Consider the following 12,015-nt stretch of genomic DNA (forward strand, 5'->3'; position numbering starts at 1 on the left):
TAACATTTCACAGGCACTAGTGCAATCTTGGTTTGATGGTCAAAAATCCAGCCTTCATACTATACTTTTGCTATATTAATTGAGTCAATTCCGTCCACAGAGATTCTGTGGTAATCTTGATATGGTTAACTTGTTTAACTTGTTTGGCTTTATACTTTTAGATCTGTATCACCTCTTTCCCTAGCTATTTCCATTCCATCATTTCTATAGAATTTATACTGTAATACTAGATCATCACAACAATGCTCCTTTTTATCTCACATGTCAGTAGTCCCTGCTATTTCAGCATCCTTGCTTAAAATCACCTGATTCTCACACACCACTCCTTAGTTTTTAGAGTTTTAACATTTATGTAGGAGCCAGACTAACTGCCTGTTTAATAGTCCTTATTTATCTGAGACCTTATTTTGAGTTCTTCTCTACTTCTCACCTAAAGTTTATTGACCTTTTCCTATCCTTTCTGCGCAACAGTTTTTTTTCCTCCAATTTTTTGTACCAGTAGCCCAGTGCTATTTTGATTACAGTAGAGCCCATCCTTCCTTGTATAGGCTTTTATGGGCTGCTTCGATTCTAAATCTTCTGGTACTGGGGACCCTTCAAAGAATTTCCCCAGGTTGTTAGCTTTAAAGATAGCAACTTAAATTTTGCATCCAGAGTATTTCCTTCCTCTTCTATAAAATATTGGCACCAATGAACATCAGAATCACCAATTCCTCCACAGCATTTCCAAGTCTCTGTAGCAGCCCTGTGCCTGTAATTGCTGCTCAGGAAAGGAGGCTCTCACTGCAGCTATTGTGGTGATGTAGGGGGGTTTTTTGTCCAGAGGGGAGTCAGGGACAAATAATCTGATGCGTGAAGTTCTTTTCCTCTGTCTTCCAGCAGAAGAACATGAAATTGAGTCCTTGCTCCATCAGTTGTGGGGCACTTTGCTATCACAGCTGTTCTTTATCCCAGGCCTGCAACTGAGCTAGAATGCAGTGGGTGCCATAGTTTCAAAGGCACAGCAGCACAAACATTTAAAACTTTGCTACAAAAGCAGCACATTTTGTGTACAAACAAACCTTATTAAAAGGCCAAGGTTCAGACTTTGCTCTTATGACTCTTTTTTTTTTTGATAAAACTTAAGCTTTTGAAAATCTTAAGTTTGGGTCAATGTAGAGTCCAGAGCCGAAATACTAGTAACTAGTAATATTAGTAAAGGGAATACAGACAATATTTTAGAGTAGTTTTATTTTTTTCTAATTGGAAAAAATCTTTGCATAAGGCTTCATTAAAAGTCAGAAAAGTGATTGTTTGAAAATACCAATCTTCTCTTTCAGTGTATCTTCTGAAGTCAGTGCAACTACTGGTGGAATGAGCTGAGTGTGTTTCTGCATTAGAACAGGCTATAAAATTCTCAGTTATATTCTTATTACAAGTCTTTAACATTCTGATGACAATGTCATAGCCAGGAAGACTTGATTCCATGCTCAGACCTCGGCTGACAGTTAATAAAACCATCCTTCATGATCTTGCTTGATCTTGAAGTCACAGAGAATGAGTAAATAGTAAAGGTCTTCAATGTATTTTTCGCAGTTTCCCAACTGTGCTCATACTTTATGAACAAATTCTTATTTCAGGGACACTAATGAAAATCTAGATCACTTTGTACGTGGCCTGTGTCTTTTGTTTCTGTTTAAATGCCTGCTACTGGCCACTAATAAGGAATACGATTGTTAGATTCAGTGACGCTATCTCAAAGAACAATTGCTGGAGCCCTGTGTACAGGTTGAGTCATGGTCCCAACCCAGCCCACACCTCATTTTCACACTGAATGCTTTGCRCTGCACCTAACACAGGTTTGTGGACTCTGCATAACCTGTAGTCATTGCATTGCTTCAGTTTTGCTCTGAAACCCAACATTTTATGCCATGGTAACAAGTCAGAATCTGTCTTGCTCTCTAGAAAGGCACTAGGGGGAGGTTATCATGTACTGGGAAGCTGGTTGCACAGTCCCCTCCAAGCTTATCTGCGCCTTGCCAAATGACTGAAGAAACCAGTTCCTCATAGCATGCACTTCCGCCGCCAGCATGTACTTCTTCTCTCCTTCACAGGGTAATGTTCCAACTCGGGAGAGCATCCATATGTACTACCAGAACCATATGATGAAACTCTCTAAAGAATCAGGATTGGATTCAGTTGATAAAAATCCTGGTCAAGCTTCTGGTTTGCAAGCATCTGAACGAATGGATAGTTTAGATTCAGCAGCTTCTCGTGACAGTATCTCCAGGTATTGATTTAATTTTATTTTGTGAAAGATAGAGCAATCATGTAGTAGATGTAATTTTAGAAAATGTCTAAGTACTGGTTAACTTTCTAACCAATGCTGAACATTCCTTTGATTTATCCATGGCATTTCAGTAGTGAAAGCTCCCCCATATGTCACTATTCCTCTATAGCAGTACACTCAGTTGTACAATAAGCAGATGGCTTAACTCCTTTTCCACTGCATGACTACACCACTGCTTTCTGTTTCTCCTAGAATTAGGAGTCAATGACAGGGCTTCTGATCTTATCGAAAATAATGGAAACAAGAGCCCTGCTGAGGATGCTTATGGGCTATTGTGTTATGAATTCAGGCGTGGAGTCTGGAGATGCCATCATTCATCATAAATATTTTGTCTTGGAAAATAAAGTCTTGTCTGTTGCACACAAAAAAGAAAGACTTTGTATTGATAGAGATTCTGGATTTGAGAGAACAAAATTCCCCTCTCATACACACAGGGCAAAGAGCTTCTGAAGGGCCTGCTGCTGATTTCCTCACTACTATGGTTACAGTCCAGAAGAGCTACACAAGGTGGATCAAATATCCATATTTGTTTAGGAAAACCATCTTCGTTATTCTCTTCTGGAGATGGATGCTCTCAAGTCCCTTGCCAAAACTACTGCATGCGCCTGCCATTTCATACACACAGAGGCACACACATTCACTTCCTTCCCTTGCAGAGGTGCCCTGTTCCCACCGCGTCCCTGGTGCTCTTGACCCTTAATAGACTGCAGAAATTGTCCAACAGCATCATAAGGGGGGAGAGGGAGGGCTGTGAAGATAAAGCTATTTCATAATTCATTGCTTTCTGCTGTTTCATGTTCTTCTCTGAAGTGTGGCAGTATCATATTATCCTTGATACTCCCTGCAAATTCAGTAGCTGGCGTGTACAGTAAAATATGCTTAGCTTTTACTAATGACATATGGATAGAGGTTAGCAGACTGAAAATAATGAGAGCTTGTCTTCCTTTCTGATGTTTTTGAAAAGCAAGTGTAAGAGTGTGTCTGTGAGTACTATGCTTCAACAAAATATTCACAAATTGCTCCTCAGGGCGTATGCTGGCCTTTGAGAGACTCATTCTAATAAAAACACCCAAATCCTAGCAAATCTTTCTTGGTGGTTAGCTACCCAGCTATGCAACACCTTTGTATTTTGTCTCAAAGTTTTATTGGAGTGAGATTACATGTGAAAATTGTGAAGCCAAAGTCTGTTGCAAGCTTACTTGGAGTCAAACAGGCATATCTGGAGGGCAGAATTTAACTCCATGGAGTTCAGTCTCATTTAAAGAAAGTTTACTAATAACAATCCTGTCTTCATTAAACAGTTTTTGGTCACTGTATTTACTGTAAATAGAAGAGGTTAACATTTATTATATAACAGTGTTATCTAGAACTTTATGTAGAAGCAAATGGAAGCCAATTCAAATTGAATTATAAAAAAAAAACAAACAGTTCTTGTAATTTTGGTATGTAAACTCTATGAAATGGTATCTGGTGTGGAAATGGTATCTAGATGTCTTTTTTTAGAATAGCAACCTATTTGTCACCATGCTTTGAGTGTACTTACAAATTTAAAATCTCTTTTCAAATTCAGAGAATTCAGTGATTCTGTGGAGCTGCTTTGCAACAGAAAAAGTTATATCTGCTGTAGCAAATGTTTCAAATTTGTTACTGTCATCTTTGTTTCCTCAGATGTCACAGGACCTATTAACAAAGGAATAGCAAAAGTAGTATTACAACTGATTTCTCTAATCTAAAATTCTCTTTCTGGTAATGAATAATTAAATACTCTTGTACTGACAGTATTTGCAAATTGTGCACATCTGCTATAATAATAATAACCTGTAATTAGAGGAAGCAAAAACCAGCCTGCTGATTGAATGATAATGCCATCTGTTTATTAGGGCACCCTTGCATGTCTCTTCCTTAGATTAGAAAAGCACTTATGAGCCATTTCAGAGATATGTAGTGTTTTAAACGTCGTATGAATTTACTGAGTGATTTTTTGAATTGCCCAAACAATGTCAGAAGGCATTTACATTTCAAAGTAATGACTTCCAATAAATATAAAAGCAACTAATTAAATCTAAAGCATCCCTATGGATCTAGGCTTGCAGTGGAAAACTTTCAAGAAGAGGTAGAGGATTTCTAACCCTCTACCTCTAAAGGTTATCTTTCTTTGGTTGCTCTACACAAAATCTCATAGTGGATATTAGGTCCCATGACTAAGATGGACATGTTTGGAAATTATCAGAGCTACAGAAGCATAGAAGTTATTCCATAATAATAACATATATTCTCAATATTCAGGACAGGAATTACTGTCGTATCCCCTCAGTGCTCTGAGCTCCAAGTTTTGTAGAGTGTCCTTTGTAGGATTTTGTCATTTAGTAGGGGAGACTTAGCCCTCATTTATTCTCAGACTTCTTTTTTGTATAGTATCTACAGCTGTAATGAGGATTTCCTAATGCAATTTTTTGGTCTCTCTTGTGTATAAACACTCTCGTGTATCCTAAAGGCAAAGTGTAACGTGCATATGGGACAAGAAGAGAAGATACTGATGCTATTCCTTTACAAACCCCTTTGATGAGCACCACCAGAAGAGATTTAGAGCTAGCATGGTAGAGAGTTTGCTGCTGCTTGTTTCCAGTTAAATGATGAACTGCTTGTCAGGTTAAATAGCTTGTGAATTACAGTAACATGATTGGGAGCGGATTAAAATCAACTGGCTGCTTTTGTGGGACCTGGCTTAAGATTATGAAATACAAGGTGGCCACAGATCCTAAGTCAGATTTCAGGATAGCTAAGGTTTTGTTATCAGTTTGGTTTGTATTCAGTTTTTGTATCTTCACAAATAACTTTTTCAGCACCTAACTCTGGCTGTGTGTAGGCTTTTATAGGGCTGCAGGGTGGGAGCCCCTGACTCTCCTGTAAGAACATGTATACAGGTGGGGTCAGGATCTTTGCAGACACCACTTTTTGTCTGTGCTTCCCTCATCAGATGAGGGAGTAGGCCTTGAGTCAGGGAGTACTGGAGAAGTAAAGTTTTTCCTTTGGAGGCAGGAGAAAGGGTGGAGGGAGGGACCCTATCTGGGGCTGGATCCAGGTCTGAGTTAGGAGTATGAACAATAGGAAATGTTTGGGGTCCTTGCTTGCAGGTGTGGGGAGTGCAGGAGGAGCACTGGAGCTCAGCATGCTGCTTTTTGAGTGTACATGACAGGGGAGGGGATCCCAGGCTGGGAAGTGACAGCCACAAAACCAGACAATTGCCATAGCTGATATCACCTGTTATACCCCAAAAAACTAAATGTGGTGACTGCTTTCTTGAATAGCAAAATAAAGGTAAAATCCTGAATGGTACACTCTTTCCAGTGCTTCTACGTACTCATAAATTCTTGGAAGTTAGCTTTGCATCAATAGTTAAGGACCCCCAGGATATATTACAAAGCAAAAGAAGGAGTACAAATGAAGTCATTTAAATAATCAAGCAAAATTTCTGTGCATCTGGTTGAATGTAAMTGGGCTGTTCCCTTCCTCATTGTGGTTCAGAAGCAGTTCTCTTTTCAGGCAATTTACACAAAATTGCCTGAAATACAAAATACACAGTTTTTTGCCAGATGTTTGATTCCAGATCTGTTTGAAAATAGGATCATAATATGTTCATAAAGTTAATGCCAGTCAGTAACAATCACATCAACAGAAAGAAACAGAAAAAATTAGAAGTCACCCCTTAACTGATAAACTCTCTGGGAAGGGTAGGTTCATTTGGCAGAAAGGAAGTCATAAAGTATGAAATTTCCCACTCACCCAGGATAAAAACATCTCTGCTATATATATCCCCATTTGAAATGGATATCTGATCAACTCTATATAAAATGCTTGAGCTTAGGGCTTTTAATGAACATTCAATTTAAAATACCTATTCCTTCAATGATTTCAAGAAGCTAATGCTTTTCAAATTCTCTAAGGACCCAATTTGAAAAGTTCATCGGGAAGATACGCTCGGGTTAAATTTATGTGATAGTCAATGACTGAGTCAACATCAACTTTGCCAAATATTTGCCAAATAAATCTCTCCACTTTACTGGTGTTCTCATTTCCTCCATGCTCTGCTGCATGTCCCTGAAGAAGTACATTCAGAATACACACACTGTGCTGCAGGTGTCATCTCATACACATCTCCAAACGTTCAAGGATCTAGAGCAGCTGCTCTGTAAATATTTCTTCTGATGGTTCATCTTTCATTTAAAAGAGTTACATAGTCCAAGTTATTGCAGGCACTAAATCTGGGCCAATATTTTTATCTACTGATATTAATAGATGTTTTTCCCTTGATTTTTCTGGTTTCCAGGTCAGAACTTCCCTGTTTTGGAGGGCAGATGGAATATTTTTTTTCCATTGAAAATATATGAATGAGCAAATTTCACTTTGATTTCAGTAGCTGTTCTGCTTAAGGCCCTTGGAAAGTTCCGACTGTACCTGCATTTAAAATGCTTCAACACCTTAGTAAAAGGTGTTGCTCTTTAAAAGAAATAAACTTAGCCCTTGAGTTACAAAATAAGATGAGGATAATACTGCAGCCCACAGACAGAAAGATAATCTATAAAAATATTGTATACTGTCCACCTGCTGCCATCTCCCTATATTTCAGCACCAAAACCTCACTGATAGTACGGCAGCCTAACTATGCTCCATAGGTGTATGTGCGATGGGAAACCCCCTCCTTCAGGAGCCTGCTGCACTCAACAACACAGTGCTCCCACTGACTTCCATGCTGTCGAATCAGGCCTTCAGGAGCATCTCTTGTTCCTCTACAATGCATCATTCCCTGCTTCATTGAAAACCTGTGCCATGTGGACAGCCCTCCAGGTTTTGTCCAGAGGATGGCTGTGTACCTTTGTGCACGCACAGAAATAATAAACTGGCCTGTAAAGGATCTTGGCCAAATGAACTGACAAGACAGGAATGCTCTTGCCATTAATATAAGGTATTGTTTTTAAGAGAAGTGTTTCGCAATACCTTAGGTATCTTGGTGATGCTTTTCTTCTGTTCAATGACCAAAAAAGACCATCTCCATCTATGAAAGTAGGCCTAAGAATAACTATTACTTTGTTGCATGTATGTTGCTGTTTTCCCCCCTGTTTTCCTTAAGGCAACAAATGCAAGACCGTCACTTTATCCCAGCACATTTTTCTCTTCACTTCAAGCTAGCAAGACCAAAGTCACACAGAAAATGCCATTGCACTTCCCTTCTGACCTCTTTCCCAATTCACTGTGTCCTTGGACACATATAATGCCTGGCTAGCGGGCAAATACCCAGCTGCCGCTGATCAAGTATTGCACAGATGGAATTAAAAAAAAGGAGAGAAGTAGAGTCTAAATCCTGCACTTTTGGGTCCTTTCTTTTCTCATTATATCTGAGAGACTCAAACATGTGTCAAAACACCAGGTCCCTCAACTCATGTCGTGGGCATCTGTGTTTTTCAAAGATTTTTACAGGAGAGATTTTTTTTACCTACCATATGTCATTAATGTATTTGCTTCTTTCCTGTTGGTATGTTATATGCTTATATTTAAATACGTACTTTCTTTCTCATAACTCATCCAATTCTTCTCCTCCTCTCCAGTAACATAGAAATGCTCAATGTATGGTATGTGTCTCTGGTGTCCTGTTGTTTCTGATAAGTGAAAGGAGATAAGGGTTTATTATATCTGTCCTTTCTTTCAAGTTGTGCATGCTACAGATTTTGAAATAGGAAGAAAAAATATTTTTAAGCTGTGATTGAAATAAATGAAATATTCTGGAAAGAATCATCAGGGCATATTACTAAATATCAAAATAAAAGCCATCTCATGCAGAGCAGGTTATATTTGGCATGCATCTACTGGCTAAGTAATATATCCGATTTGGCTCTTTGGTTTGGAAAGAGGATTAGCCAATGTCTGACAGCTATTTTTCTATTTGTGGAATATGAACTTATTCAGTTTTAAGGGCTCTTTTAGGAAATTGGCCTGTACCTGTAAAAAAGGTTCAGCATAACATATCATTAATAAAAGAATTTGTAGAGAGGAGGTCACTTTCCAAAACATTTTTTGTATAATTCAGAATTTCCAGGGAAAAAATGAAGAAAATAAAACCTCCTCACCTATGTCATTTGGTGCCCGCCAGAAAGCATGTAAAACCTTGTGTTGGTTTCATACCTTTTTGATTAATAAATACATTGCTGTTAGCCTTGTATAGCCCCTAAGTGATTATGACCATGAGCAATCTGTGCCTTGAAATGTGTTTACACGGTAACTCTAAACAAATCCTTATCTTCTCTCTGAATCTTTTGTCTTTGTGTCAGTGTTTTGCTGCATGGCGAGCACATTCATTTACTGAACCATATGTATAGTAATATCATTTGTATTTAACACTGTCTTTATAACTGTTTGCGCTGCTAGCTGCTACACTGAAGCAACCATGCTGTTCTCAAGGCAGTCAACCCTTGATGATTTAGATGGACCAGACTCTATTCCTAAAACAAGTGAGCGCGCCCGACCTAGGCTTCGTAAAATGCACAGCATGGATATGTCCTCCTCATCAGCTGACAGTGGCAGTATAGTGTCAAGGTGCTTAACTCATGCATGCTTTGTTCACTCATTTACCCTGACCATTATACTTTTCACAGTGTATAGAAATTTGCATTTGCAGATATGTGTTGTACAGAGTGGTTTGCATGATTAACGGAATCTTTACTCCCTTCTTTGTCATGGCAAGATTCTGAGGTTCAAAGTCAAGGTTATAAACCAGGACTCACTGTTTCACTTCTTTTTGTGTGATTTTTTTAAATCTTCTATTCATGTATTTTTTAAAGTTTTCCATTACATTAACCTGGCTGTCTAAAAACAGGCTCCTAATTCTGTATTTATTCAGCTAAAAAAGGGTCTGATTTTCAGAGTTACTGAGCTGACGGTTGTTCTTATTGAAACTGGAGGCTGGAAATGCAGTTTCTCAGCTAATCAGTTATCCTAAATATGGATGTAGGAGTCTAATTTTAGGAATTAAGATAGGCAGATGTTGCCCCTGCTCTTTCATTTTTTTATTTCCCCCCACGTAGGAAAGATTGTTAAATATGTTTTGATTTCTCTACCAGTGATTTACAATCTGTAAGGTGTTGAAATTAAGAAAGACAAAATTGCTATGAAAAGATAGCGAATGTTATTAATATACAGTGCAAGAGAGAACTGTTCAGAGCCATTCACTCACTTTTTAGCAGGTCAAAACCATGGAGTTATATGACATGGGGAAATAAAAACAGTCTTTCAACTAATATTATAAATACAAAATTTTATGGCATATTAGAACATTCTCTTTCAGTATAAACAGCATTTTACAAAATTTTGGTGTTAATCAGCTTTGAAATGATGAGATTTTACATTCTTGAGCAGTTTAACCAGAACGATTGCTACCAGGAATCATCAAAACATACACTCTAATACTCTTGCAAATTCTTATTCAAAGTCTACTAGAAATAAAGCACTCTAACCTAACCACAGTACGTTTGGAAAGAGCGTACAAGGAAAAGAGATGGAACTTTATTTTGAACTTTGGCAGGAGATAGTACTTCCAACTACTAACCTTTCTTTTAAAGGTTATTGTTGAGGTGAAAACATGGCCCCATTCACTTCAGTGGAGCTTTGTGAAATCTATTTTGTCTCTGTTGAGATGCAAGAACATGCAGCTGACAAAAGACTGTCTTGATGCTCGTTGTCTCACCTTTGGAGAGGGGCTGGAATGGAGACTAAAAAGAGAAGGAGTGACATTCTAGAGGACAGATGAAAAAAATACTTGTGAGGGAAGAAAAGGGTGAAAGCAAGGCCAAGAAAGTATTTAAAACGATGGTGTCCAGATTTCCCCCTGGAGTCATCATGCTGCATGAATTTACATCAGCTGAGACTCTGTTGCAGAACACAGAGCAGTAGAAGGGAGAGTGATTATGGACGTGAAAAGCTGAGTGTAAGCAAGGTGAACAAGCAGAGAACTGAATGAAATGAATAAGAACAATTGAAAAAGAAAATAGGGTCATATGGAAGAAAAACAGGCAGATAAGGTAAAAAATGAAGACCATAATGAAGAACATAAGGCAATCTGAAGGTAAGCAAGATACCCTGTTACTAGAACACCTTTTTAATCTGGGTTGTATTTCTCCAAGTTTGCAATTTACTTGTTCTTTTACTGACTTAGAATCAGACTTGATGTGGGTGTTCAGCTGGTGTTCCAGTTGTATACAGCACCTTTTTGAAACCATAAGGTGGTTGTTAAAAGCACCATCTCTAAGAAGAAGTACATGGATCCCTATAGTTCAACATGGAGAGTGCTTTAAATAAATGTAATAGCAAGTTCCAGTTCTGGTCACAAGGTGTTTCAACTGCTTTCAGAGAGTTAAGTGTAGTTTCATTTGCTGGTGGCATTAATTTGTCCTTTGCTGATGTGAAAAGATAGTGAATCACTGTGAGTTCACGGGGAAGTCACTTGGGGCAGATCGACCCGGATGGTCCATCTGTGTAAAAGGAGATCCTGGTGATATGTTTTCTACCAAATGATGTGTACTTTAAGGGCCAGGAAATGCAGTGGGTTTGCTCAGCTCTCTACACAAAGGTACAGTTAACAGACTTTGCTCAGCAATAAGCCTTGTGAGCCTCAACTCTTTCTTCCTCCTGTCCCTGACAGTGAACCTACGCAGGTCACCATGCTCTATTCTCGTCAGGGGACAACAGAAACCATTGAGGAGGTAGAAGGGGAGCATGATGAGGAAGGAGCACATTCTGCATCAAGGCAGGAGGAAGAGGAGGTGGAAGATTACAGCCTGGATTCAGAAGGAGCTGCATATACTCCTGATACCGATGTGCCATTGTATTCCACCGTGGATAGCAATGCAGAAGCCCCGCCTTCCTATAGCAAAGCTGTCAGCTTTGAACACCTTTCCTTTGGCTCCCAAGATGATTCAGCTGGTAAGAGTCTCATGATGGTGAGCCCAGATGACAGTCGGACAGACAAACTTGATGATACGATTCTCCCTCCATTGACGCACGAGCTAACGGCCAGTGAGCTGCTTCTGAACAAGTAAGGACCTTTGACAGGGAAAAAATTTTGGTCCCAATCTCTGAAGTTTTGCCATGATTTTCATTTTTTCCCTCAAAACTAGCCTACAGTTTCTGTTAAAGACCTTGTGCTAAGTTTGGTTTAAGGGAAGAAGCTCATTTCCTGTGCAGTTGCTCTAATTATAGATTTCCAAAATGATTCAAATGCATGTGGGAAAGAATCTCCACTTTGTCCCCAGATACTGTAGCTAATTGTTCCAGTTAGCATCGGATTTCTGTGTTAGTAATTGTCATGGGTCAAGGACTTTTCTAAACATCCCATGTGGAGAGGGTTTCTCTTCTCCAGACAGCTGTGATTTCAAATAAGTTTCTTCCCAGGACTGTCTTGGAAAATGTTTCTCCTTTAACTATTTTGGATTACTATAAGGGAAACTCTGACCTTTGGCAGAGTTTTTGTTAAAGCCCGTAGGAGCTGAGAGCTAGCTAGAGAGACCACCTTGCCTACCTACTCTCAGATAGGCTGCTCCCCTATCTGACTCTCAGCCAATGTGCTCAGTAGCACAGTCACCATTGAAGGGGGGTTGGTGCCACTGTTCTCATTCCTCTGCTTTCTGGCCTTACTCTTC

The 12,015-nt window shown here is 39.1% G+C and overlaps 1 protein-coding gene across 1 annotated transcript in view; it reads left to right on the top strand.

Moving 5' to 3' along the window:
• Positions 1–12,015, top strand: part of PIEZO2 (piezo type mechanosensitive ion channel component 2) — a 145,477-nt gene that overhangs the window by 113,736 nt on the left and 19,726 nt on the right. Inside the window, exons 32-33 of the mRNA XM_026063058.1 lie at positions 2,094–2,269; positions 11,019–11,411. Coding sequence (XP_025918843.1) covers positions 2,094–2,269; positions 11,019–11,411 — 569 coding nt within the window. The remainder of the gene's footprint in view (positions 1–2,093; positions 2,270–11,018; positions 11,412–12,015) is intronic.

This window comes from Apteryx rowi, unplaced genomic scaffold, assembly GCF_003343035.1.
Source record: "Apteryx rowi isolate R43461 unplaced genomic scaffold, aptRow1 scaffold_199, whole genome shotgun sequence".
NCBI lineage: Eukaryota > Metazoa > Chordata > Aves > Apterygiformes > Apterygidae > Apteryx > Apteryx rowi.